The 27,547-nt window shown below is 45.9% G+C and overlaps 3 protein-coding genes and 2 long non-coding RNA genes across 12 annotated transcripts; 3 read left to right on the top strand and 2 right to left on the bottom strand.

Annotated features, from left to right (window-relative positions):
* Positions 1 to 154: 154 nt before the first annotated feature.
* On the bottom strand, positions 155 to 16,172 carry LOC148884990 (uncharacterized). Of its 2 annotated transcripts, XR_016118216.1 has the most exons (6): positions 15,476 to 16,172; positions 5,587 to 5,754; positions 3,763 to 3,974; positions 2,030 to 2,187; positions 320 to 361; positions 155 to 248 (listed from the first exon to the last, which is right to left on the bottom strand). It is a non-coding gene; the product is annotated as an uncharacterized LOC148884990 (long non-coding RNA). The 2 variants fall into 2 exon arrangements; XR_016118215.1 differs by lacking the exon at positions 3,763 to 3,974.
* On the top strand, positions 2,050 to 11,212 carry myo1hb (myosin IHb). 5 transcript variants are annotated; one of them, XM_089019950.1, is made up of 31 exons: positions 2,050 to 2,220; positions 2,534 to 2,649; positions 2,765 to 2,963; positions 3,044 to 3,124; positions 3,834 to 4,013; positions 4,076 to 4,174; positions 4,274 to 4,387; positions 4,457 to 4,528; positions 4,627 to 4,746; positions 4,834 to 4,901; positions 5,524 to 5,629; positions 5,713 to 5,793; positions 5,858 to 5,949; positions 6,017 to 6,111; positions 6,685 to 6,731; positions 6,809 to 6,889; positions 6,975 to 7,080; positions 7,153 to 7,270; positions 7,704 to 7,817; positions 7,894 to 7,970; positions 8,045 to 8,113; positions 8,188 to 8,272; positions 8,722 to 8,884; positions 9,362 to 9,445; positions 9,535 to 9,628; positions 9,886 to 9,941; positions 10,024 to 10,159; positions 10,240 to 10,310; positions 10,503 to 10,600; positions 10,705 to 10,804; positions 10,891 to 11,212. In XM_089019950.1, the coding sequence occupies exons 1-31, from the start codon at positions 2,050 to 2,052 to the stop codon at positions 10,915 to 10,917; spliced, it is 3,120 nt and encodes a 1,039-aa protein (XP_088876076.1). In that variant the 3' UTR covers positions 10,918 to 11,212. The 5 variants fall into 5 exon arrangements, with proteins under 5 accessions (XP_088876076.1, XP_088876079.1, XP_088876075.1 ...); XM_089019952.1 differs by having other exon boundaries at positions 2,199 to 2,220; positions 2,715 to 2,963; XM_089019953.1 differs by lacking the exon at positions 2,534 to 2,649 and having other exon boundaries at positions 2,098 to 2,220; positions 2,703 to 2,963.
* susd2 (sushi domain containing 2) lies at positions 11,400 to 19,237 on the top strand. Of its 2 annotated transcripts, XM_089019956.1 has the most exons (16): positions 11,400 to 11,612; positions 11,716 to 11,914; positions 12,051 to 12,202; positions 12,287 to 12,454; positions 12,935 to 13,106; positions 13,244 to 13,445; positions 14,275 to 14,360; positions 14,574 to 14,842; positions 16,179 to 16,313; positions 16,404 to 16,553; positions 16,852 to 17,100; positions 17,643 to 17,826; positions 17,988 to 18,082; positions 18,403 to 18,588; positions 18,709 to 18,808; positions 18,891 to 19,237. In XM_089019956.1, exons 1-16 carry the CDS (start codon positions 11,552 to 11,554, stop codon positions 18,928 to 18,930), a joined length of 2,448 nt encoding a protein of 815 aa, XP_088876082.1. In that variant the 5' UTR covers positions 11,400 to 11,551; the 3' UTR covers positions 18,931 to 19,237. The 2 variants fall into 2 exon arrangements, with proteins under 2 accessions (XP_088876082.1, XP_088876081.1); XM_089019955.1 differs by having other exon boundaries at positions 16,179 to 16,553.
* LOC148884987 (uncharacterized) lies at positions 16,359 to 27,239 on the bottom strand. 2 transcript variants are annotated; one of them, XR_016118213.1, is made up of 6 exons: positions 27,133 to 27,239; positions 24,807 to 25,041; positions 18,466 to 18,547; positions 17,690 to 17,820; positions 16,870 to 17,116; positions 16,359 to 16,498 (listed from the first exon to the last, which is right to left on the bottom strand). It is a non-coding gene; the product is annotated as an uncharacterized LOC148884987 (long non-coding RNA). The 2 variants fall into 2 exon arrangements; XR_016118214.1 differs by lacking the exon at positions 18,466 to 18,547.
* Positions 20,725 to 25,871, top strand: taok3b (TAO kinase 3b). Its single transcript, XM_089019959.1, has 8 exons — positions 20,725 to 21,120; positions 22,256 to 22,492; positions 22,723 to 22,851; positions 23,040 to 23,243; positions 23,813 to 24,052; positions 24,423 to 24,635; positions 24,871 to 25,053; positions 25,190 to 25,871. The coding sequence occupies exons 1-8, from the start codon at positions 20,980 to 20,982 to the stop codon at positions 25,352 to 25,354; spliced, it is 1,512 nt and encodes a 503-aa protein (XP_088876085.1). The 5' UTR covers positions 20,725 to 20,979; the 3' UTR covers positions 25,355 to 25,871.
* Positions 27,240 to 27,547: the final 308 nt, after the last annotated feature.

Raw genomic sequence — 27,547 nt, 5'->3', positions numbered from 1 at the left:
CACACACACACACACACGGAAGCTCAGAATGACCGTTTGCTGCCTGAGCCCCATGAATGTTTAAGCATTCCCGCTGGACCTTGGAGACCCACCTTAGCGACAAGTTAGGAAGGAGCGGTCGTAGCTTCCTCTTTGTCCACATTGTTGGTGGCTGGAGAGAAGACACCGACAATAGTAGATGACCTCATCTAGACAGGTGGATCTCTATTGACCTGCTGGTTTTCCACCATGGGTCAACCTCGGGGCTCCTAGAATCGCCATTGAGGATTTTAGGTGATCTGAATGAGAAGCAGACCAGTCGAAGAACATTTGGACTTACCGGGATCAAGCCGCAAGACCGATTCAGCCATGACTCACGTGGCTTTGGAAGGGAAGGAGGTAATGAAAAAACAAGTTCACTTCTTGGTTAGTAACCGAGCCGTAGTTTCCATCTTTTGGAACATTGAAAGCTCCAAAGGTACGACCGTTTTAAAGCCGGCACCCCCTGCGGTGCGTTTAGAGTGTAAATCATCGCAACAAGGGGCCAGGTATCTTTCAACGTCCGCGGAGCCCCCTGACGTCCCTCCTCGCATGTCGTCCCCTGCGATACTGTATGTAACGGGATCCCTCACCGTACTGCAAGGACTACAGAGACAAAGGAGCGTCCTCGGGTCAGGGTTAGACTTTCCACTCCTTGGCCTGACATCAAAAATGGATATTTACTCTTGCTTGCGGAAAGATGTTGTCATGATCAGGAGCGGTACCGGAGTTTGCAGATGAGCTGATCATTTGTATCGGAAGGGGGACCAAGCTGTTCAAATGTTGGATGGGTTTGGCGCGTTATCGATCGGTAAGGAAGGTAGCCGGAAAATGTGGTGGGCAGTATGCGGAGGGTCTAATCGGATTTTCCGTGCCCTTAATTCACCGTTGGTGAAAAGCCACAATATAACGTTAACACTTTCAAAGTATTCCTCTCTGCCTCTTCTTACACCGCCTACTGGACTGGGGTGGAATGACATGCGCAAAGTTTTACACCAATGGGGTCTAAAGGAGATTTGAAGTACATTTCAAACTCAGGCTCTCCACGAATGTTTTTTTGCGTTCCGCTTTTGGAGATTGACGTCCGGATTGATGGTTTCCTACTGAAGGAAGTGGAAAGTGTCATCTGTGGGGTTGTTTCCTCCCCTTTTTCTTGCGAGTGTTCAATCAATGCGAGTCAAAGAGCAGCTAACAGACAACAGCTAAGTGAGTATCGGGTACTTGGTGAGAAGTGCCAAACTTTTGAAAGGTAAAACTATCCGGGTCTTTGTCGCCTTGTAATTAAAGTGCATCGGTGTCGGGCAAGCGTGATTAATTTTTCGGCGATATACGCGACTTAAATCAAAGGCATTTTTTAATGGAACTGTTTTTCAACCCCCAAACTTTGCATTTTGGTTGGCCTCAAGAAGGATGACGGTGAAACCTTGCGAATGTCAAATTAATGCGTGCGTGCATCACGATATGACAAAAATTGTTTCGCATTGAAAGCTTTTTGTGAGCGACAATCCTGGAATGTGATCAATGTCAATTATTATTATAATTCGCATTATTTTTCACACAGTACAGTGGTCCAAACACTTTTTTTTTTTTTCATCACGGCCCGTTTTCACACGAAGCCACATTTCGACAGATTAAAAACAATCTAAAACAACTCATTTTTACTCCGATAAAAATGTATTTGCATTTTAAGTAGGAATGGAAACAAAAGACCTTAGCGTGATCGGGAAGAGGAATGGAGTTGATTAGATAGCTTTGTCCCAATATTTGGATTCATTGCATCCAGAGAGGATGCAACCAAGGTCCCGCTAGTTGTTTTTTTGACTGGAAGTGACAAAAATAAAACAGATAAGGTGTATGGAAAGCTGCCGTAGCATCGAATCCATAACCTTGACATGAGGTCCTTTTACTTTTCCTCCCTTTGTCCAAAAGTAACTTTCAGGGATGGACAACTCAAGTGACACCAAGAATACAGGAAATACTTGAAAGTACGTAACACAAGGATGATAGCTACCATATGATTTCTTTTGATGAATGATCCAGAGCCTGGAGGAGCGTTGCGACCGCATTTTGAGAAACATGGAGGCCTCCTTGACTGCCCGGGACCGTGTCGGGATTCAGGATTTTGTTTTGCTGGATGCCTTCACCAGCGAGACCGCGTTCCTGGACAACCTGAGGAAACGCTTCCATGAGAATCTCATTTATGTGAGTTGCTTCCTTCTAACAGTTCCTCACAGCCTCTTTCGTTGATTTTGTGTCCAGTTTTAGTTTGGCATCTTTTGGGGGGGAAAAAAATCCAAAGTACATATCACGACGGTTAATAATTTGTCCTCGGTGCCCCTAAATGAGGCAACTTGGTGTGGCTGAAACGGCAAACGCTGATGAAAGCAACTTATTGCTTTTGAGCAGAACAACATCGCTCATAGAAAGGTCACCTTCTCAACAATGCGACTCGCGTTTAATGAACTCAGTCGTACGAGATACAAGAGGTGATGACCGTGACCCTCCGTCCCTGCAGACCTATATCGGGACTCTGCTGGTTTCGCTCAACCCGTATAAGGAGTTGGACATCTACAGCAAGAAGCAAATGGACACCTACATGGGCGTCAATTTCTTTGAGCTACCACCTCACATGTAAGATGGACGTCTACTCTTTTTTTTCTTTCTTTTCACGACGCAAAATAAAGCCGCAATATTAGGTACGTCGTCCTGAGATGCCCCGACAACAATCCGTCTACGTTCCGCCTAGCTACGCCTTGGCCGACAACGTGTTCCGCACCATGATGTCCGAGTTTAACAACCACTTCATCCTGATCTCGGGCGAGAGCGGCGCAGGCAAGACGGAGGCCTCCAAGAGAATTCTGCATTTTTACGCCGTCAGCTGTCCCGCGACCAAAATATTGAACAATGTCAGAGACAGGCTGCTGCTGTCCAATCCCGTTCTGGAGGTCAGTGACTGGGGTTGTGATGCTCTTTCAATTACTTTGTATTTTTTCCCTCAAAATGAGCTGCGCTTGTTGACATTCAGGCTTTCGGAAATGCCAAAACCCTGAAGAACGACAACTCCAGCCGTTTCGGGAAGTACATGGACATCCAGTTTGACCACCAGGTACATTCGGTAGCAATTGTTTGAAACCAGATCAAGAAAATTAACATTGATTCGTTTCAGTAGCAACGGTCCTTCAAGTACGACTTCTTGCTAATTTTCGCGCTCTATTTGTGAGCTTAATGCTAAGGTGGCCATAGTTTTTAACAAGATCAGGGAAATAAGCGCAGATTTGTTTCAGTACCGACGGGCTTTTGAACACTACTTATGGCTAATTTTTGCACTCCATTTGTTAGCTTAATGCTAAAGAGGACACGAAGGTTGCTGGTGTGAGAGAAGAGAATGCACAAAACTGGGTTAGATGGAGGACACTCATTTGCTGTGGCGACCCCTGAAGGGAAAAGCCAAAAGGAAAAGAAGAAGATTTGTTAGCCTCGTGCTAAAACGCTCATTGTTTTCAGAATCAGAATCAGAATCATCTTTATTGCCAAGTATGTAGGACACACAAGGAATTTGTTTCCGGTAGAACACGCTGCACTAGTATCGTCGTCAAAAAAACTGCGAAGTGGCACTATACAGTTCCATTTTGGCATTTTAAACGAGATCAGGGAAATTAGCACCCATTTGTTTCAGTAACGACGGCCAATCCAACACAGACCAATCGCTAATTTTAGATAGACTCGAAGCAGATAAATACTCACAGGGATGAATATAACCAATGTTCACTGTACCACATTGGTGAATTTGAATTGAGAGACCTTTGGCGTTCCAGGGCGGGGCGGTGGGCGGCCACATCCTCAGCTACCTGTTGGAGAAGTCACGCGTGGTCCATCAGAACCACGGCGAGCGAAACTTCCACATCTTCTACCAGCTGGTGGACGGCGGGGATGAGGATCTGCTACGCTGGCTGGGCCTAAGGAGGGACTGCCGGCATTACAACTACCTGGTTCAGGTCTGGGACGCCCCGAAACTCAATTCTAAAATGGCAATTCACCCACTACGCATCTCCGACAGGGTAACTGTGCCAAAGTTAGCTCCGTCGACGACAGAAGAGACTGGAGGACGGTACGCAAAGCTCTCTCTGTCGTGGATTTCAGTGACAGTGACGTTGAGGTAGGGATTTCAAAAGGGATCGGTTTACATTTGGTTTCCAGTCAGGTGTCCAATCATGTGTAAACTTTTGCAATTAAATCTCTGGATCCGAACCTACAGCACCTGTTTGCAATCGTCGCCAGCGTGCTCCACTTGGGAAACGTCAAGTTTGAAGCGGACACTCGAGGATACGCCGTTCTCCACAACAGCCAGGAAATGCACTGGCTGTCCAAGGTCCGACAAAGACCACAATTGATTTATTTTTAGCCGGTCGAATAATATTTGGTCGTTTTTATCTTCCAGTTGCTTGGGATTCCCACTCAGGTGCTACAACGGGGCTTAACCCACCGCAAGATTGAAGCCAAAACCGAGGAGGTGACTACATTTCAAACAATCTCACGAGATCCAAGATGGGAGAAAGTACTTGTTGTCTACGGGACGTTATTTTAATGAGATTCCTCTTGTGGTTAAAGGTATTCAGTCCCTTCTCGGTGGACCACGCGATATATGCCAGGGATGCCCTTGCCAAAGCCGTCTACGGGCGCACTTTCAACTGGCTGGTCAACAAGATCGACGAGTCATTAGCGAACGTGGTAAGCAACAAAGAGGCAGCACGCAGTACTCTCGAAATCAAGATTATTCAAATGATATCATTTGAATGATGGAAAAAAATATCCTAGGATTCCTCCAGAAAGTCAGTCATTGGTCTTTTGGACATTTATGGATTTGAGGTGTTTACTGTCAACAGGTGAGATGACTTTTTTTTCCTTTGAGTGTGTGTATACTACTGTATATATTATATATACAGGTAACATCCGACTTACGACCGAGTTCCGTTCTGATCATGTGTCAAAATGGTTATAAGTCGAAATCCATTCAAAATGTTGAATAGAGACTCGGAGGCTAAATGACTGGCAAACCCCCGCCCCTCTGGTGCCATCACACGGTCGATTGCTGTGCGAGCGTGAGATGTTAGGCTGGCTGGCCAAAATTGTCGCACGTGTTGCCGGCCTATTGGCGCGTTGCGGTGCCAGGCGTGGAATTAAACTTTAAAGAAGGTCGTGGTCGTAAGTACGGGCGGTCGTAAGTCGAGCTGGTCGTGTACTTCATTGGTTCACGGAAATAAAAAAAGCTCAGATAATGTAACACATTTGGTGTTCTTCTTCAGGTCATTTTTAGAAAAATGTATGAGATCACTATATATATATATATATATATATATAGTGCCCCTAGCGTTCAGAGTGTGACACTACATAAGTAAAAAGCTAAATTGAAGGGAAATCCACGGCGAGACGCCCAAAAAGTACTCTGAGTGGCATAATCAAGATTTTGTTGTTGTTGTAATCCCATTTGGCCTTTTTTATTTTAAGTTTTGAGCAGTTTTGCATCAACTACTGCAACGAGAAGCTACAGCAGCTTTTCATCCAGCTTACCCTCAAGTCGGAGCAGGCGGAGTACGAGATGGAAGGCGTCGAGGTCCGTGCCTGCCGGTGCTCCATTTGCAACGGAGCTCTCCAGACGCCCCGAGTGACATCTAACTTCTTGTTTTGAATACGCAGTGGGAGCCCGTGCCGTATTTCAACAATAAGATCATCTGCGACCTTGTGGAAGAGAAACACAGAGGGATCATCTCATTATTGGTGGACAACACGATCAAGATTTGATGGCAAAACCTCTTTCTGATACTTGTCTCCTTGTGTTAAGGATGAGGAATGTTTACGACCCGGAGAAGCCACCGACCTCACACTTTTGGAAAAAATGGAGGAAATCATCGGCGACCATCCTCATTTTGTCACGTAAACAAAACTTTTTTCTATCTATTGAAGTCAAAAGTCAACGGTCACCCTCGACTGTCTTCGGCAGACACAAACTGGCAGACCAGAAAACGAGGAAGAGTCTGGCCAGGGGAGACTTCCGCCTCTCGCACTACGCTGGAGAAGTGACGTACAGTGTCGTAGGTGCGAAATCTGACGCGTCGAGAATCAAATCCACTCTTGGCTTCGAGGGATCACTTTCATTTTCTTTCCAAATCGTTTCAAAAACAAATAAACAAAAAAAAACAGGTAAACAGATAGACAGCAATAGCTAGTTAGCTAGCTATCTCGAGTGATAGCTAGCTAGCGTCATAGCTAGCTAGTGTGATAGAAAGCTTGTGTGATAGCTAGCTAGTGTGATTGCAAGCTTGCGTGATCGCTACCTCGTGTGATAGAAAGCTAGCGTGCTAGAAAGCGAGTTAGCTAGAGTGATAGCTAGCTAGCTAAAGCAATAGCTAACTAGCTAGCTAAAGAGATAGCTAGAAAGACAGACAGATCTACAGACAGACAGATCTAAAACAAATCTCAAACACTAAATCTACCAATTTGTGTAAATGTTTCTCTCTGTAATCAAGTTAAACTCAAACGGTATATTCACTGGCAGAAGTTTTAAGGAACATACAAAAAAAAAAAAAAACATCAGTCGCCTCTCTGAAAGAAAGAAAATAAATTGATATCATTCAGTATATAACTTTATTTGTGACGTCAAAATTTCAGGATTTCTGGACAAAAACAACGACCTGCTGTACAGAAATGGAAAAGAGGTACAATCGTTGCGCTATCACTAGCCGGTTTTCTTTTCAAATCTAGCTTGTTTTTTTTTTTTCTTTCTCCACTCAAGGTGATGCAACAGTCCAAAAATGTCATTGTCAAAGACTGCTTCCCTCCCAGCGAGCTGGACCAAAAGAAGAGGCCAGAAACGGTACTTTTTAGGATTGTTGCTCTATTTTATTTCTGTCTTCCGTTTGCTTGCTTGATGGATGGATGGATTGATTTTCTTGGTGCAGGTGGTGACGCAGTTTAAAAGCAGCCTGGTGGGCCTACTGGAGATCCTGGTGACCAAAGAGCCCTGGTATGTCCGATGTATCAAACCCAATGAGGCCAAAGAACCAGGTGAGCGCTTTCTTTCCCCACCGCAAATCTCAATTTGGCGTTTGGCATATGAACACAACGGCCCCATTGCAGGACGCTTCGATGAAGTCCTGGTGAGACATCAGGTCAAGTATTTGGGTCTGACGGAGCACCTGAGGGTACGGCGCGCCGGCTTCGCCTACCGTCGCAAATACGACATCTTCCTTCAGAGGTAAGCACGCGACGAGGAGGCTTTTGCCGGCCGGAAACCCAAAGACGGTCAACGCTTACACTAAATCGCCGGTGTCAAAGTCGAGGCCCGGGGGCCAAATCCGGCCCGCCGCATCATTTTCTTCGGTCCGCCAAAGCAAATCAAACTTGTGAAATTCCACGATACTTGCTAAAATCCAAAGCAAAATGTCATCTTTTTGGAGGTAAACCACAATAACAGTCATTATTCTTCTCGACTTCAGATTTGAAAACTAGTTCTTCATTCCTTTGTCGTGCGTTTTGTATGTAATATGTGGAGGGGATGAAACATTCAAATGGCTTCCCCAAGGGCCCTCGAGGGGAAACCGCAAGTACAATGCGCCCCCCCCCCTGCCCCGCGGCAAAAAATGACTTTGCCAGCGCCGCAGTATATTGTGATGGGCTTCCGTGGTCAGGTACAAGGCCCTTTGTCCCAACACGTGGCCCAACTGGAAAGGCACGGCGGCAGAAGGTGTGCAAGTCCTCGTCAAGCACCTGCGCTACCAACCCGACGAGTACAAGATGGGCCGGTAAGAAAAAAAAATGGAGACAAATTCCCAATCTGAACCCGGGTGTCATTTTTTGGCTACCTCCGCTCGCTTCAAGGACCAAGATCTTCATTCGCCATCCGAGAACTCTTTTTGCCACCGAAGACGCCTTTCAAGTTTGCAAAAATAAGCTAGGTGAGAGAAGAACCAAAAGAAAATAGTTCACGTTTGCACGATTTGCATTTTGAAGGTATCCATTGAAATTGCAGCGACAACAATTCAGGCCAAGTACAAAGGCTACCGAGTGAAAGGCGACTACCGGAAGCAAAAAGAAGCCGGTTCGTATTTGTCCATCCATTATTCTCGGAGGCCGCGATGACGAAATACGACGAGTGACTCGCGTTTGCCGCAGCCACCAAGATCGAAAACTGCTGGCGAGGCCTGATGGCCAGAAAGGAGCGAGACAAGAGGGAGTGGGCTGTGGCCATCATCAAAAGGTACCGTCAAAATCACTTTGCCGACCCGCTTCGTCACTGTCCAGAATCGTACGATCTCAATTTGATGAAAAAAACAAAAAAAAGACAGTCTCAGTTGTGCTTTTCAAAATAAGAGCCCAAAGCCAATTTATTGTGACTTTCAGTTCAAGTTTACGATAGAAATGACCCTACCCCCTAAAAAAACTTTAAAACATACATGACTGAAAAATAAGATATAGATGTTATATATATTATTTTAAATGTTGGGCAGGGAAAAAAATGGTGTATAGTTTATATAATAGCTGTCAATCAAACTGACTGGCGGTATTTGCAGTCAGGCTTGGATTTGTTTCTTAATTTTCCAAGATTCTTTTTTTATTTGATGAATTCCACCTATTTCTTTTTTTCTTCTCGGGGAGGGCGAAGTGCCGAGCGACGTGACCCGTTTGCGTGCTTTTCACCGGCGGCAGGTTCATCAAAGGCTTCATGACCCGAAAGGAGGCGAGCGGCGCCGACAACCGAGAGTACCTGGCCTACGTGCGCCACAACTACCTGACCCGCCTCAAGGAAAACCTCCCCAAAACGCTGCTGCACAAGGACTTGTGGCTCACGCCGCCTCCCATCTTAAAAGAGGTTCTTCACTTTTTAAAACAATGCAAAATGTTCAAAGTCGGACACTTTGATTAGATTAGATTAGATTGAACTTTTTTTTTACCCCCATTTGGATTTGGAGAGTTTGTAGTTAAATTCGGCATGATTGGACTAGATCTATGAGTACTCAGATTACTATTCGGGAGTATTTGAGTAAATTCAATAGTATTGAACTGAAGTACCTCCATGGGTATTTTACTCACATTTATGATTATTTCAGTAGATTTACAACAAAAAAAAATGGGACATTTGAGGGCATTTTGCTAACAGAGTGTACGAGAATACATCCAAAAGTAATCAGATTACTCGAAGGGAGCGCTTCAGTCGATTTCCCTTCAGTAACAGGAAGTGGGTTATTTTTTTAGGGAACATTTGTGTTCATGGAAGATTATTTAGCTGAATTTCAAAATGGAAACAAATATATTTGGATTGCGTGTATTTCCCGATCCGACTTTGCAGACGTCACTGTTCCTGAAGCAACTCTTCATTGGCCAGATGGCGCGCAAATACGTGCTGGGGATGACTGAGGAGCGGAAGGCACTAGTGTGTTACACGCACGCACGCACGCACACACACACACATATACAGTATACGCACGCGCGTGATATTTCTTAACTCGTGCTTATTTGCAGCTTCTTTTGAAAGTGCAGACCAGTTCCATGTTCAAAGGGAAAAAGGAGAGCTACCCGCTCAGTGTGCGAACGCCCTTCCTCGACACCAGGATAGGCAAGTCCAACATGTTCATTTATTTCAATTACGCAGGAAAAATGGCTGACAATTGCTCTTTTTCATTCTTATTTGTAACAGTTTTCTCACGCATCAATTTGGTTTACTTGTGGTTGTATTCTTTATTATTTCATTTCGGACTTGATTTATGATGATTTAAGTGCACAAAGTGAATTGTTTCCATTTTATGTTGATTTGATTTCAATGAGGAAATGTCATATCTGAAAGCCCCTTTGTTTTCTCTTCATTGAACGCAGGTATCGGGGACATGAATATCAAAGCGTTGCGGCTGATTCAACACGAGAACGTCAAGGTCGCCTCGGAACTTATGCGCTCGTCATTTTTTCATAAAGCCCGCCCGGTGATTTGAAGCAAATGTTGTGCCCGCCCTGCAGTATAGCGTCCCGGTGGCAAAGTACGACCGCAAGGGCTTTCGTCCTCGTCCTCGGCAGCTGGTCTTCACCCGAGACGCCGCCTACTTGCTGAAGGAGGCCAAAATCAAGCGGAGGATCCGTTATGGCTCGCTGAAAGGTCAACCTGAACGGGGAGCCCGCCGATGGAATCCCGCAGCAGAACGGTCAACGTGCGCGTGTCTTGTTTTTTGGCCGCAGGGGTTTCCGTGAGCGACCTGAGTGACAATTTCCTCATTCTACACGTCGCCTGCGATGACGTCAAGCAGAAGGTAGAGATTTTTCAAAACACAAAAACAACTTAGTTGACTTATTTCACCGGGGAAATACAAGACATATAATTGGAGCAGACGTGACATTTTGTGATCTTGAAATTGGCTGCGGACATCTGTATGTAATAGGTAGGGTACGATGGAAGGACTCCCGAAAAAGTTTGAAACCAGTGCTGCTATTTTGTGGCGCAGGGCGATCTTGTTTTGGAATGCGACTTCCTTTTTGAGGCCTTGACCAAGCTGAGCGCCATCGTGGACAAGTGCGACTTTATCCGGGTGGTCCGGGGCAGGTACGAAAAGTCCAATACAGTCAACTGCTAAGGCTCACGTCAGCCGTTATGGTCATTTCAAACACCTTCTATTTTGAAATCAAACATGCTTATGTCATGTCCAGCGTGCGATTTGACATCCGGCCGGGGAAAGAAGGCGTGGTTGATTTCAAGAGCAGTCAGGAGTCGATGGTCTACAGGGCCAAAAATGGACATTTGACTGTGGTAATTATTATTTTCCCCAATTTAAAAAAAAATGATCTTCAAAAAGCACCAATCAAACGCACTTTTCATTTCATGTACCCCTTTAGGAATCCACAAGCACCAAATCCAGATAATTTGGGATGACGTCGCCCCCTGTCGACAAACTTTACTTACTGACACACTCGCTCCAAAACAAAAACAACAACGCTGCATGACGTCATACCACAACAACCTGTTACGATGCCAACATTTTACTCAAGGACCAAGTACAGTAGTAGTAAATCTCCCAGAAGAAACCCATGCATACAAAGAAAAATGTCGACGTTGTAATGTCGTCACTATGTTTATGGCAATAAAACAAGTTGATATGAGATTATTTGGTAATGACGGAATGTTGAATGCTGCCACCTAGTGGACATCGGTGGGCTTGCAGGTCCCCGTTGAAGGTAAGGTTCTCTCTCTCTATCAAAAACTAGCCGGGATCCGATACCTTCCTCCATTTCAACCCCGCAAGGGGGTTGATTTGTTCTGTCATCAATGAGTTTCCCGGCCGCACAATATGTACGTCTTATTCAAAGGCCCAAATAAAAGTGTAGATTTGAGCCGTAAAGCACGCCATTTTGTCCAAAGTCCAGTAAGAACATAACGCTCCCAACGTGCCGTGCCGTTCAAGAACAATTATCACGACGCGCTTGGGTCGATGATTGCATATCGTTTGGCGCGGGCGAGCAAAGGTTTGGCGCAAGCTGCCGCTTTGCAGCTCACAAGATGGAAACACGCACGGCTGTCACCGTCATTCTTCTGCTCTCGGGCATCAGCGGGATATTAAGTAAGTGTCCATCCATCCATCTCGCTCGCTCGCTCGCTGTAAAAATAAAAGTATATCGACCGTACATTTAAAAAGACGTCTTGTGGGGTTTTTGGTGGTTCAGGTAAGTCGTGCGAGGGCGAATGCGGGCAAAGGTTGACTTCCTGTTCGTGCCACCCGACGTGTGCGTCTTTGGAGAGCTGCTGTTCTGACTACAAGCAATTCTGCGTGGAATTCTCCCCGCAGTCTGGATCCATTTTGGGCGGGACCGATTTCCTCTTGCTCCACGTGACTTTTAACCAAAGTTCACTCATTACGTGCAGGTCTGTATGAGGACTGTCTTTCTGTCCTTTTTCTTTGGCTGTCATACGCGTCGCGTCGCGTCACCTTTTAAACCGCTGTCAACAAAAGTGAGTGGAGCCTCCAAAGTGAAAATGTGGCCTTTGGTCCTCCTTCGAGGTTCAACGGTGACATCGAGACAAACGGTTACGTGGACGACAGCGAGCGAGGCCACTGCGTCTCGCCCCTGCTCTATCAAAGCGGCTGGCTTTCCGTGGAAATCTCCTCCGATTCCGGCATCGCCTTCAACAGGGTGGGCTCCTGGTTAGCAGGTACCCACCCCCGTACAAACTTGAAACGCAATAGAAACGTTGAGACGACGTCCTAGCGCCTCTCCTTTTCAATGTTGTGCGCAGTGCACACGGGCAAGTTGGACCCCAAGTTCAAGGCGGTTTTGGTCAATTCCACCAAGTGGCAGTACTACGGAACCCCTCGAGTGGGGGGTTCTCTGCAGATGACCTGGAACACGTCCTTGGTCCGAGCCCCGAGGGTCAACATCGAGCTGTGGGCTTACAGGGAGACGGGTGAGGACACGGCTGACACATTGCAATTCTGGGACAATGCCATTATTTATACCTTTACAACTTTTAAGTACTGCATCAAAAATGGGTCTTTGTTTTCTCCTCTTCCATTTGTGAGGCCATCGCAGTACCTGGATCGCCTTCATTTTTTTTCCATTTCACTGCAAACTCAAGTTAGCATAGCAAATCAAATCTATTTTCCCCAACTATATTCAAGTTGACTCTAATTCATTATATTTTTTGTCAAGAGCTAATTCGACATTTTTTTTGAGTTGACACTGTTAACAATGCGTGAGAGAGTTAGAGTAAAAAAAAACGTTAGCTAACGCTAGCTTAAAAAAAAAAAATCATTGCCTACATAGGCCACAAGATGGCGGCACTCTACTACTTTTCTATTTCAAACTGCAAATAATGGAGGATTGCTAAGAAAAATGAATATCTAATGAAGAAATACGTTTGTGACTTCCCACCTCCCTCTCCAAGGAAGGGCATATTCGGATCATTGGCGCGCCCAGTGGAAGTATCTTTACTCTCTGGCTACGGATCACGACAACAACGGTAGCTTCACTTTTGTGCCTCGACCGTCTCCCGAATTCTCAAGCTGGGAACTCGGAGCACTCCGGGTCAGCTCCAGCGAAAATCCAAATGGCCTGATGTACGTTGAAACTTTCTTTTCTTTTCTTTCTATGAACATGACGCAAATAGCTCGCTCGCTCGCTCGCTCGCTAGCTCGCCATTTGGCGAGCCGGCTATTGCCATGTCATGAGCTTTCTCTCTCCATTACCGGCGCAGGAATGTGGAAGCGGCGTGGACGGAGGACCACGCCCTGGCCTGGCACCTGGAGCAGAAGTTCCGTGACAACTCTCAGGCCTGGGCGCTGGACAAATGTTTGGCGTGGGACCGGCTGGAAAATGAACTGCCTCATTTTCTCAGCGAGATTATCGACTGTCCCTGCACGCTGGCGCAGGCCCGGGCCGACACGGGCAGGTTCCACGTAAGAGGACCATATTTCAAAAGTTGAATCATATTCTAAATCATTGTCTTTGCTTGATCTTACATTTTTTTGGGGGGGAAATTATGGGCTTTCCCCAATCATACAGGCTGAACCGGCGGTGTCAAACATAGGGCCCGCGGGCCAGAACCGGCCCCCAAGGAGGTTTGATCCGGCCCGCAGGATAATTCAAAAGTGGAAAAAATGCACAAACGACACGGAATTCATATTTTTAACGAGGTGCAATTCACGGATTGTCCACTAGCGGGTAGAGTGGTGCTGTTTTGATCAACGTAGAAGAAAACAGCTATGCTTTTTTTCAACCGCGGTTTCATTAGCCATAATGTCGTTATCCAAAGGGAGAAAAGTAGATAAGGAGTGCAGAATTTTCAAGGAAAAATGTGTCAAAGGAACGTTCGTTAAATGTCATCAGTTTCCTAATGTTCTTGTGCTTCTTTACACTAAATCCAATGAAAGACATGCTATTTTGCTTATTTATAGCATGTACGGTATCATTTGAATGGTCCGGCCCATTTGACATCTACCGAGGCCATATGTGGCCCGCCATGTCAAATGACTTTGACAGCCTTGGGCTAAAGCCAATACAAAGTTGAGCGTCTTGGGTGTAGTACCACACTGTGCCACAACATTGCTGAGCAGTACTGAGCTCAACTGGAAGAGCTTTAGCTTGATTCACAGAAAGAAGAAAAGGCCTCACCCTATTTTGTAAAAAAAAATAATAATAACAACAGCCGCAACATAAATTGTGATGCTTTCTTTGTTTGTGTTTTTTAATTTAATTAATTAATTAGATGTCATGTTTCATATTTAGACAGATTACGGCTGCGATATGGAGAAAGGCAGCGTGTGCACATACCACCCGGGAAGCATTCATTGCGTTAGGGCCATACAAGCCAGGTAAGTTCGGTCATTGAGCATTTTTTATCACCCATTTGAAACCATTTGACAAATGAGAGATTCCACTTCCCAAACGAAGGGACAAAAACATGAAGCGCGTGACAAAATGTCTCATCCTAATGAAAGACATTTTTGAGACACGTTTCCTGAAAAGGATCAAATGAAGGCAAGAATTGCATCCGAGTGGTCTGAGATGCCAAATTGCGTTTGCAGTCCCGGGTACGGCGCAGGCCAGCAGTGCTGCTACGACAGCAGCGGCGTTCAGGTCCTGACGGCCGACTCTATCGGAGGGAGCACCCCGGATCGTGCCCACGACTGGGGTTCGCCCCCGTACCTCCACCCCCCCAGAGTGCCCGGCCAGTCGCATTGGCTGTACGACGTACTCAGCTTCTACTACTGCTGCCTTTGGTCAGACAACTGCCACTATTACTTCAAACACAGACCCTCCAGCGACTGTAGAAGATACGAGCCTCCGGCTGCGGGTTCGTTCTTATTTTAATTCGTTTTTTGCCATTGTCGTGATTAATACGCATATTGTTGCCAATTCTGTCCTTCCATATTTCAGATTTCCATTGATTCAAATGATTCCGTTTGTTCGGGACATATTGAGAGTTACTTTCCATATTTCCCAGATTCCCATATATACTTTTTTATGCCGCATTTTTCAAGTCATGATTTTCAAAAACATGTAGCTTATTTGCAGACACTTCTACACGATACAAACTACAGTTACAGTTCACTTGAATTTGTGAATTTAGGGCATTTCAACACTATCAGAATAAATCTGTTTCTTTTAATAAAATGCTTTGTAACAATTAAAAAAATAGTATTTAAAAACATTTCAAAAAGTTATCCATCCACAAATAAAATAAAGATAGTGAGTTAAATTACACAGTATTTGAATTACAATTAGTTTCGTAATAATAATACAGCTGCTGCTAAAATGAAGAAGCATCATCAGCTCGGATATCGTGGATGTAACATTGCCGCCATTTATCGTGTATTTATGGCTTTACTTCCTGTGAAATAACTATTAAATTGCACGGTGTAGTATTTTTACAACTGTATATAGCTAAAGATATATGAACCAAAAAAGGAAAAAAAACACTTCTTACCCGGCGTGGCGTTACCACCTGAAAATGACAACCAAATGGAGCCACTTAGCCGTGACACGAAAGCTTGGCGCGTGTGATGGCGTCATTCGACACCGCTATTTCATTGGCTAATGCGAGACGACGTATATTTTACGCGTCAAACATAAAAGTCAAAGTCAGCTTTCTTGTCAAATATGCTAATATGCATGACATACGGCACAGATGAAATGACTGTCCTCTCGGAGCCAGCATGCAAGGCACTTAGAATGACTTTAACAAACATAATAAACATGAAAACGCCAATTTGCCGGGAGAGAGAGAGGGGAGCCGCTGCGTGCTACAACCCAGTTTATCCCAAATGATCATACAGTATATTAAATGAATTATCAAAGAGGAAAACAACACATTTTTTACATGGATTGTTAGTTTTAATTAATTCTGCAAACGTAAAATGTGTGTTTAAGTTCCTTTTGAAACGTTCAAGAAAAAAAAGCACATTTTGTATTTAAAAAAATCACCAAATGAATGTAGGGATTGACCATTTCTAAAATCTTAAATGCGATGCGTTCATTGTATTGTATTGTACGTACTAAAGAAACTTTAAGACACTGTAACAAGCGGCAACAAGTGTCAACGTTTCGGATTGTATCGCTTGTCACCAAAATAAAAAAAGGTGTCGGCATAGCACATTTTGTGACTCACTCATCTCCGTTTCTGCCCTCAGCTGTGGTGTTTGGGGATCCACATTTCATAACATTCGATGGCACGCGCTACTCTTTCAACGGCAAAGGCGAATACAATTTGTTGATGTCTCCCAGGAAGCAGCTGACAATCCAAGCCAGAACCGAGCCGGTCAACGGTGAGCTGAATCGCGTTGCAGGACCACTTCCGCAGCGTTTCAAGTATGTCTTATTTTCATCATTTTTTATTTTTTTTTTGGACCTGACAGAAAATGCCACCAAGCTGTCGTCGGTGGTCATGAAAGAAGCCTTCTCGGACATCATTGAGGTGCGTCTGTTAGCCGATGAGGACAACCTGCAAGTGCTACAAAATCAAAAGCGACTTCTGTTCAATGAGCAAAGCTGGATGGACCTGAGGGGTGAGGAGAAATTCGCCCAAAATACTCTAGGTTTGCTTAAAATCAAAAACAACAACGTGTATGTTACTCAAAAACAATGGACGCCACGTATTTGTGCGTGTGTGGATTTATGTTTACCTAATTTGAAGAACCATCCATCCACCCACCCATTTCCTCATTGGCTTGTTCTCGTGAGGCGTGATGGGGCCTTTTATGCATAAATATTTGCATATATATTTAAACAAACCCATATTTTGGGGGGATGTTGTTTTTCTTTGCAAATTCCAATAAATGGTGTGTCGAATGTGTCCTGTTCTAGGTGCGTTTGTGTTTTCACCTTGCGGCACAAACGTGACGGTGATGTTCCCCAGCGGCGCAGGCGTGGAGGTGCGTCTCGGTGCCGGCTCCATGACGGCGACGGTGCTCCTGCCACCAGAATTCCACAACTCCACGCGAGGCTTGCTGGGCAATATGAACGGCGTGGCTGGAGATGACCTGCTTGCCGCAGACGGCGCGGTGGCCGTCAATGGCACTCATCCGCAGGAGCTTTTCCATTTTGGGGCCAGCTGTGAGAATCGGTTTTGCTTTGTACAAAAGAATTTCAAAGTGGTGGTGAATTATAGATTCTACTTAATAGATGGATTGCATTCAATGATTTTTTTAAATGAACTTTCCATAAAATAGAAATAGTCAGTACATTAAATTTCAAACAGTTTTCAAAAACGTGATTCTTTTTTTCTATATATTTTTGAATAAAAAAAAAAAAAAACATTAAATGTGGAATATTTGTCAAATTGTATAGATTTTTTTAAAGGAATTTTTCATAAAATAAAAATAGTCAGTACATTAAATTGTTAGTACATTTAAAAAAAAATATTATTTTTTTTATTAATTTTTCCTAAAATAGAATTAGTCAATAAATTAAAAGTTAAATATTTTTTCCAAAATGTGTGATTATTTTTTTACATTAATTTTGCATGAAATAAAAATACTAGTCAGTAAATTAAATTTTCAATATGATTTTAAAACTGACTTTTTTTTTACAAGACATTGCCCACATTACTTGAACATGATTTCGGGAATATTTGTGTTTTGTCCCCCCCCCCCCAGGGGCTGTTTCCAACACATGTGCTTTGTTCACGTACGATTCAAAATACCTCTTGGACACGTTTTCCAATTCTTCAAGACACGACCCCGATTTCATCCCAGCTTTTTCAGTTCCCGAGATGCCCGACGACCCACTCTACAACATCACTCGGGACATTTGCTCTGGAGATGACTCTCATTTCTGTAGGTAGGACATACAAAACATGACTTTGTGCCAAAATGGAGTTGAAGCAAGTCGGGAAAAATGACCAATTAGCATCAAGGGGACGGAAATGTTAAACCTTCAGCTACATATTATCCTGATTTTTTTTTTCTTTTCTTTCTAACAGAACATGTTGATTTTTCCAGGTATGATATTTTGGTAGGTGGTAGTCCGCAGCTGGGAAAGGCCACCAAAATGTCATTGGGCAGTCACGTGTCACTTGTGGAGGACTTGAAGCCCGGTAAGTCTTGACTCATTTCAAGTTTTTCACTGAACTCGAGAAAAGTCGAGTCATGATTCAAATCACTTCCTATAAAATGTCAAAATAAAGACATGAATAAAGACATTCATATTTTTCAAAAACCTTTTACAAATATTTAAGCATTGCGAGCTAACATTAGCAAGTCAACATGTGATGATAATTGCTAAACGATTCCAGGCTAATATGTCATTGGAATATATAGCACGTTAGCATTAGCATGTCACAATTTAATCCGAGAAATAAAAAAATAGATATAGTTTGAATTCTACGGTAAATATGGACTTCCTGTTGGTGTGCAGTGATTTCCTGCGGTTGGCTGGCACCGCCAATTGACGGCAAAAAAGAGGGCAGCAGCTACTTACAGGGGGCCACGGTACGCCTGCTTTGTAACGACGGCTTCGTCCTACAAGGATGGCCCGAGCGCACGTGCCAAGCGGACGCCACCTGGTCGGGGGGAGACACAATTTGTGTCCTTCGCACTTCCGGTATGCCAACTGGGACTGGGCATTTTCATCACTTCCGTTTGTTCACAAAATCATCCGGAGGGATGATCTCTCCTCAAACTGCTCTTCGCATTTTTGGTCCTGTGTTTTTATTTTTGTCAGGTAACAACAAAGCCGTTATCGCCGGTTCCGTCGTCGGCGCCCTACTAGCGATAGCGCTAATAACAACGGCCCTTGTCTTCTGGGCCAAAAAACGTCAAAGGTCAAGTGCTATTATTCACATTTCCAATCGGATCAAATGATTCAATGATTGATTTGCCCTTTTTCTCTAAATGTGTTTGCAGGGAGAGGAGATCTTCAGCGAGAATAAGTGGACATTTTTAACAGGGTCCCGTTTACAGCGGAGTCGACGCAGATGAATACAAATTTGCGGCATTGCGTCCAAGTGATGGCGAAATATTGCGCCCAAGCTCAAACGGCTTTCCAAACACAAACAAGCGCAAAATGTGTGTGAAATGACCCGACACGGTGACACGAGTGCTACCTCCGAGAGTGAAAATCTAAATATTTCATCGTGTTGCATAATAACTTACAATTGTGACAATGTAAATTTCTCCACTGTGAGACTAATAAAGGCATATCCAATCCAATCCAATCCAATCCAATAAAGCTAACCGCGCCTTCAGCAAAACTCATTGTTGACGCTTTTCTTGTCTTTGGTGTATTTTAAATTTGGGGCATTGAGCTCTGAACTTTTAACATTATTGCGACACGTTTGTGTGACAGTATTTCAAATCATTTAATATTTTTAGTCCTCCCATTGAGGTCATTATTTAGCCACACAGACTTAACGGAGGGCCGCGCGTGTCACTTGCAGGCCTTCGGTAGTGCTACGTCTGAATCAATCCGCTGCCAGTGCGGCGTGATATTACAACACGTCCACTAGAGGGTGCCGATAGCAAGGAAATAACTTGTGACGTGAACGTGTGAATTCACGATAAGCTCAAAAAACTGCAATATTATACGCTATTTTTGCTAGCTTCGGAGCTATCCAACCATCATGTTGTGCGTCTATTCTGGAAAAGTCTGTCTTGAAAATGGCTTTAACAGTAAATATGCAACCAAATTCATTTCTTCTCCTTTTTCGGCCATTGTGGCTTGACAAAACCGCCATTGAATGAACAAAAAACATGTATTTTCTTATGCGGCGCGCGACAGGTACAGAAGCTAGCGCTGGCCAGTATGCTATTGTCACCTAGCGGCTTGTGATACTATGATTGGCTCGTGACTTGTCAATCACGTGACTAGCCACTCAAAGGTCTGACGTTCCCGGCCAACTCCGAATCTGATCGGTCAAAGTGGATTTCTGACTCTGGTAACAAATGACGGCCGAAACGCGATTGGTTCAAAGCTTCAATATGAAAACACACACCAGGAAGTAACACGACAGGGAGAAAGCAAGCCGGAAGACAATTTGGAAGTGTTTCATAAGGATTCGTGGAGAAAATAGAATTGTCATTAGTCCGTCATTTGGATATTTTTAGGCCAGCAGAGAAGGCTTTGCGGGCCTTGACGGTCCGCCATTGTACAGACCCATCTTGACTATAGTGACGTGTGTAATCTAGTAAAACGAGCGTGCGTAGTATTGCACTGTCTCTTTAAGAGAAGGGGGAGTGTAAGAAGAAGCGGTAGCAAAAAAGAAAACCGAGAGAGAGAGAGAGAGAGAGAGAGAGAGAGAGAGAGAGAGAGAGAGAGAGAGAGAGAGAGAGAGAGAGAGAGAGAGAGAGAGAGAGAGAGAGAGAGAGCAAAGAGATGACTAGAAGGCATGAGAAGTAGCGACCATGAGCCAGTGCTCTGCAAATGTAGGCCAGTCATCCGAGCGCGCGAGCGGCGTGAAATCGCGACGCCGGCGCAGCATGTCCGGACTTGCCTTTGGCCAGCGGTCCGCCGCCATCGTCCAGCCGAGCACGGCAGCCGTCGCCCGGGGAAAGCCTGCCTCCTCCTCCTCCTCCTCCTCCTCCTCCGGTGCCGCTAAATGACATCACATCTTTCCGCGATTATCAATGGTAGGCATTGCGTAATTGCCAGCCCCAGCCCCTCCCCCTCGCCCCGATTCTTTTTATTTGTCATCGCGCCCTCCCCTCCCCTCCCCTTTCCCTCCCCTCGCCTCCCCTCGCCTCGCCTCGCCTCCTCACCGCTCGAAGAGAAAGAAGCGTCCCGTGTGGCCCGGATCGGCCGGAGGGTGTCCTTTTCCCGGGCCAAGGGGACCGGGAGCCCGCTTCGAGCGGAGCCGCGGGATGCCCGCGAGGCCGGCGGCGGACGTGCGCCGCATTCGCGGACGTCGGACGCAACGAGAGCGGTCGGGCCCCTCCTCCGGCGGCGGCTCTTCTTCGGCTCCCGCTCCGAGGAGCATGCCGCCGGCGTGAGGAAGGGATGAGGCCGCCGAGGGGGACTCCGGCGGGCTACAGCTGCGGCCTCCTTCTCAGCAAAAGCGGCGGCGACGACGACGACGACGACCGTCGCGGGACCCGCGAACGCAACACCGCCACCGTCACCGTCACGTCAGCGACTTTGGTACTTTGCGCTTTCGGCCGTCCATCATCGCATCAAGTGGAAGAACGAGGATGGGGATGGGTCAAAATGCGGGTGTGTGAGTGTGAAATGAGGAGTGCGGGGGGTGAGAAGGGGGGCGCGCGCTATGCTATGACTACATCCATCCGTCGTCATGGCAACCACATCCTGTTCACGGATGTCATTTTCCTCCTCCTGCTCTTCATCACCTTAAAAAATCGACTCACGCTGTTCAAATGCTTTTGTGACGCAGAAAAAAGGTCAAACTTGATGCGCACAATTAAAAATATCATCAGAGGCAGAAGGAACTAAAACTCAAGTGTGCAAATTAACCTGCACCGAATTGGCAACCAGCGCGCCATTCCTCAGGAGTACTTTTAAATTTTAGCAGCATTTTGTTGTTGTTGTTGTTGAAGATTTTGTGCTAACGACAACAATGTCAAGAAAAACTTAACTCATTCGCTGCCAGACGACATGCCAAAAAATGTGTCCGCTCCAGTGCCAGGGTTTTTGTCACGTTCACTCAAATTGCAACTGACCCACCCACAGAATATTGACTTTTAGGACGACATCGACATTCAACGCAGCGTTAGAAACCTTCGACCCTCTTCTTTCATTGGAAAAAAACAGTTAATTCTTGAGTTATCTGAGCTTGAAATGGGGGCGGCTGTACAAAATAGATACAACACGTGACCTGTTGGATGACGTAGCGCTTTAACAACAGCTGAAGCGCTAACAAGGAAAAAAGGGGAAACGCCGCCCCCTCGCGGAAGGGGGAAACATTGACGGAGGTCCGACCAGCGCTTTATCGGCACCCAAGTATGAAACACCAAAACCCGAGCAAATTCGGGAACGTCACTCCACGTCATATTTCCAATGAACGGCAGCGAATCCGTTAACGGTAGAATTAAAAAACGTTGGATTAAATGGCTACGTGCTAATGCTAACACGCGATATTTCTGACGCCATGTCGGCCCGGAACGGCCGAGCAATGATCTTGGCACGCCGAACTGCCGATTTGCCGATTGGGGAATGTCAGCCAAAGATTGCTGGAAATGCGATCGGCTCCCTCGTTCCCTTCAACACGTTCGGAAGAGGGTACGCGCACTTCTGCGACCTCCTTTTGCGTGTCTCGCAGGTCATCGGGGAGATCGAGGAGCATGAGCGCAACTTTGAGCGGCGGGAGCAGATGTCAGGCTACAAGCGCACGCGGCGGCGCCACCAGAAGCGGCTGATGGCCCTGGAGAACGAGCTGAAGGCCGAGATGGACCGGCACCGGCTCAGGCTGCACAAGGAGCTGGAGACGCAGGCCAACGACACTTACGCCCAGCTGGAGCGCTTGGCCAAGCGCCACGCCGCTCGCGCCCAAAAAGAGGTAGGTAGCCGCGCTCGCTTGAGCAAAAGCACGCTAGCTAGCTAGCTAGCTAGCTTTGTTGGTCTCCTTCCCGACACGGCGTTGAATGGGAGACAACCAAAGTTGCCTGCATTCTGTCCGGACAAAATGAGCTGGAAAAGGGCAACGCTAGCTCAGAACGACAAAGACGTGAGCGAGGCGGTCGCGACGATTACGATGAGCGCACCGACGGCCGTGACGCCTCCTCGCAGATGAAATTGGTGGGCGCCGAGGAGCGCCGCGTCCGGCAGCAAATGACGGCTCGGCAGAAGAAGGAGCTGACGTCCTTGTTGGAGAGCCAGAAGATAGAATACCGACTGTGCAAGGACAAGATCAATCAAGTAAAAAGACACCAAACACACAAAAGCACATTTGATCTTCTTCATAAAACGACCACAAATGAGCTTGGCGTTCCGAGTCCATACACTCTCCTACCACAAGAGGGAGCACGCGGTGGATTTTCTTGTTGTCGTACGACGACGTACGGACCGACCGGAGTTTTTTTTACCCGCCTGCCCGCCTTTTCCAGGAGATGAGCCAGGACCCGTGCACCCCGAAAGAGGAAAAACAGGAGCGTCTGTCGCGGCGCAAGGAGACCATTCAGCGCTCGCAGGCGGACCAGGAAGCCAACCTGCTAGCGCAGCAGCGGCTCGTCTACGAGCGAAGCTGCCGGGCTCTCAAACGACAAAGTCTGCTCAGGAAGCACCGCTTTGAACAGGAGCAACTCAGAGAGGTGGGAGCGCGTCATCGTCATCGTCATCATCGTCATCATCGTCATCATCGTCATCGTCATCGTCATCATCATCATCGTCATCATCGTCATCATCGTCATCGTCATCATCGTCATCATCGTCATCGTCATCATCGTCATCATCTTTTGGGGATTTTATTTCAATCTAAATCCATCAAAATACGTCGAACTGCCACGATTGGCAGAGATGCCGTTCACGAACGAACCGGCTCTGAGAGGCGGCTCTTTGAAGTGAAACTCTGGAGCCGACTCCTAATAGGGAGCCAAATTGTTTGGTTAAAGCGGCGGCACGCGATTGGTCATAATGTGTAGTAGAAGACGGCTAGCTAGCTATATATTAGCTCGCTAGCTATCTCATGGCGATCTAATAACTAGCTCGCTAGCTTTCTATCTATTTGAGTTGCTTCCGGGTCGCGTGAGGCTGCAAAAACGTATCCTGTGACCGTACGGTGACCTTGAGAGTTTTGAAATTAGAATCGCTTAGAAACGAAACGTATTATGATTAAAAAGCAAAGTTATTTGGCCAAATTGACCTCGGCGGCTGTCCGCAGGAGCTCAACAAGAAACGGAGCCAGAAAGAAATGGAGCAGGCCCTGCTGATCCGCCAGGACGAGGCCACGCAGGATCTGGAGCGGCGGCAGCTTCACGTGCTCCGCAAGCTCCGGATGGAACTGACGCGGACGCAGCACCAGACCGAGCTGGAAAACCAGGAGGAGTACAACGATCGGAGGCAGCGCGAACTGGCGCGCAAACACAGCCTGGAGCGCAAGCGGCAGCCGAGAGAGCTCAAGGTCAACGTGCGTACATCTTGACACCTTCACAAACACACGCCGACAAAAAGCCATCAAATTAATGAGGAAAATACACTGTTATAATCAGTGGCGGGTCACTCCTAGGCCTTCAGTCGTGCTATGTCTCAATCAATCGGCTGCGAGGTTGCTGTGATATTACTGCACGTCCACTAGAGGGTGCCAATCGCAAGGAAATGACTCGTAAAACAGAAGAAATACCGTCGTGACCTCATTCGCAAATGTATTCGAGAATGACAACTATGACAGTGCGCTAGCGCCGGCCGCTACGCTATCATCACCTAGCGGCGAGCGGTACGACGATGGGCTCGTCTGTCGAATTGTGAAAAAAGATGAGCCGGTCCATCCTCAGACGGTGGAACTGCAGATCAAGAAGCAATTCCAGGACACGTGCAAGGTTCAGAACAAGCAGTACAAAGCCCTGCGCAACCACCAGCTGGAGGTTTCGCCCAAAGGGGAGCACAAGAATCTCCTGAAGGGGCTGAAGGAGGAGCAGACCCGCAAGCTAGCTGCGCTGGCCGAGCAGTACGAGCACTCCATCAACCAGATGATGGCCTCGCAAGCGGTACGCCCGACGTTCTTTCCCTATTTTTTTGTTGTGTTTTTGTAGTAGCCATCATCAAGCAACGGGGGGTTAGCTTAACGCTAAACCACAATGAAAACACCATAGCTAGGCTCATTAAACTAGCATCAAACAACTTGTGATCAACGTTTCACAAAATATCACGATACTCACAGTGCGTGGATTCTTTATCCTCTGCAAAGAAGGACAAAATCTATCGCCGCCGTGTCCGCGCCAGATGCGATTGGAGGCGGAGCAAGAGGCGGAGTGCCGGGCCCTGAAGCGGCAGCTGAAGCAGGAGGTGGAATTGCTGGACGCCTACCAGGGGAAGACCGAGTCCCAGATGGAGACGCAACACGAGCGAGAGCTGCAGAAGCTCCAGCAGAAGATCTCCATCCGCAGGGCTCACCTGGAAGAGAAGGTAAGGGACGGTGGGGACTCGTCACTTGTTGCTAGGAAGATTATTGACCCCGCCCCCCCAAAAAAAAAAAATCCACATGGTTGGTTAGCCCTTGGGACAAAGCGTCTGAAGTGTAAATGTGCGTGCGTGCGTGCAGATGGAAGAGGAGCTTTCGGCTTTGCACAAAGATCGCAGCGAAAGGATCAAGACTCTCCTGGAGCGTCAGGAGCGAGAGATTTTGGCTTTTGACAGCGAGACTCGCATTTTGGGATTTGGCAGTTTGGCATCTTTAGACTTCTTCCTCAAGGACGACAACAGATGAAAGAAAGGCCAGCGACGGGCGGGCGGACACCTTCTTCTGTTCCCTTTTCCGCTTTCATTGGCGGACAACTTGTTTCGAGGGTGGCCCTTGAAATGCCACAATCTGGGACGCCCAGCCTTTCAGTCGCCGTGTTGGGATTAGTCCTCCTCCTCCTCCTCACCTCCATTTTTGGGATCAAGTCAATCATTCAGGAATTTGGGGGCTAAAATGGGCGCTTTGTCATGTTTCAAGAGGACTCCATTGTCACGCAGTGTGTGTGTGTGTGTGTGTGTGTAGAGCAGGGGTGGGCAAAGCATGGCCTGGGGGTCACATCTGAGCCCAATCTGTTCCATTGAGAAAGAGCACCCCGATAGTTGATGAAATAATTCAGCCAGTTTGGGTAATTAGCATACATTCATTCATTACTATACATTTTCTACATCTTTTCCTCCTTTATTTATATTTTCAGCATTAGTTTTATATATATATATACACATTTTTAATTTCACTTTTCACCCATGCAAATAACGATGTTGGGACTCCAATATATATATATATATATATATATATATATATATATATATATATATATATATATATAAATATATATAAAAACGTCAAACGAACAATTTGATCTAAGATGTTTGCCCTAAAATATTTTGTGTGACCATCTTTATTTGCCCTTTTTAAATAAATGAGAAAATGTAAAAAAAAAAGAGAGAGAGAAAACCATATTGGAGTTCTTCTTAAGGGATGGATGGATTTTAATTTTTGAGACTCGGGTCAATATTAAGTCCAATGTGACGGGCAATTTTTTGTTTTGGGGGGACAATTTTGACAGCCAACGTTTGATTTGAAATCTCCTCCGCTTGAGGTTCCAAAAATGCCAAGACGGCCCTCGATGGAGCACAAAACCTTTGCCCACCCTTGACGTCCAGAACATTGCGGAATGTCAGCAGAACTTTCTTTTTTTCCTTCCCCCAAAAACGACAAGGACGCCAATTGACAAACTCATTTTGTCTTTCTTCTTCACGTGTTTTTTTTTTTGTACCATCTGCTCCTTTTTCTTGCTTTCTAACCTTCATCTCGATTCTTCTTCTGGCCCTAATTTGCCTCAAGCCACTTTGATTCCCATTTTTAGCGTTTTTATTTTTTGTTTTCTGGAAGGTGAAGAACGTAAGCGTGTCGGCGTGAGGCTTTTGTCATTGCATGCACTTTATTAGGGACACGTGACGCACGGCTCTCTCTCTCTCTCTCTTCGTTTGTACATAAATGCTCATCAGCATTTTTAGGTTGCAACAAACAAAAATGACAAGCTACGATAGATTCACGTATGCCTTTCTTTCAGTTGCCGTGCCTTTTATTTTTTTGGGGGGTACATGTTTTGATGTCATTTCGTTTTTTATTCATTTGCTCATCAAACTTGTTGTACATGACCAATGGTGAGAATTGTGCTGTTTTTTGGTATGAAGATTTGTACTTGAGCACATAGAAAAAAAACATGCTCGTCTATGTATTCACTTGACGGATCTTACAATGTATTTATTTATTTTTAGAGAGTGTATCATAATGGTGGACGGACAGACGGACACGCAGACATGGACACCCCCCCCCTTCCCCCCACACATGACTTTTGTGGCTTGTGACAATTTGGACACTTTTCATGGAAACTCAAACTTCAGAAATCCGTTTTATGATTGATGAGGAACACATAATTTGGTGCTTGATTTGTTCCACCAATTCTAGCCTTGTCCTCCTATATCTCACCTTCATCAGCACTGAAGAGAAATGAAGCCCACCTGCTAAAATGGCCTTTTTGTTCAAGTCTCTTCAAGCGACAGTGGGCTGACTCCATCCATCCGTCCATCCATCCATCCGTCCATCCGTTGGTTTTGTGGAAGGCGATTTTCTACATGTCACAGAAATTTTGGATGAGCCAGTTTTGCAAAAGCCTGGGTTAGCAGTACTCACTTTGGGTGCAGTGCTCTTGATTTGAAGTATGACGGTTGAATGGGAAGAATTTTCATCGCTGCGAGCACAACATGCCTCCATGATTGACTTGAAAAAAATATTTTCACAATATGATGATGATGATGATGTTCCTCGTATGCAGTAAGGCCGTTTTACGTGAGCAAGTGAAGCCTTCACAAGTCCACCCACACAAAAAACACCCCCCCCCCAAAAAAAAATGAATATTATGTTTGTCCCAAATTG

Source organism: Hippocampus bargibanti, linkage group LG18 (assembly GCF_051943395.1).
Source record: "Hippocampus bargibanti isolate YZ-2025 linkage group LG18, ASM5194339v1, whole genome shotgun sequence".
NCBI lineage: Eukaryota > Metazoa > Chordata > Actinopteri > Syngnathiformes > Syngnathidae > Hippocampus > Hippocampus bargibanti.
The sequence above is the reverse complement of the archived record's forward strand: the minus strand, read 5'-3'. Positions and strand labels throughout refer to the sequence as shown.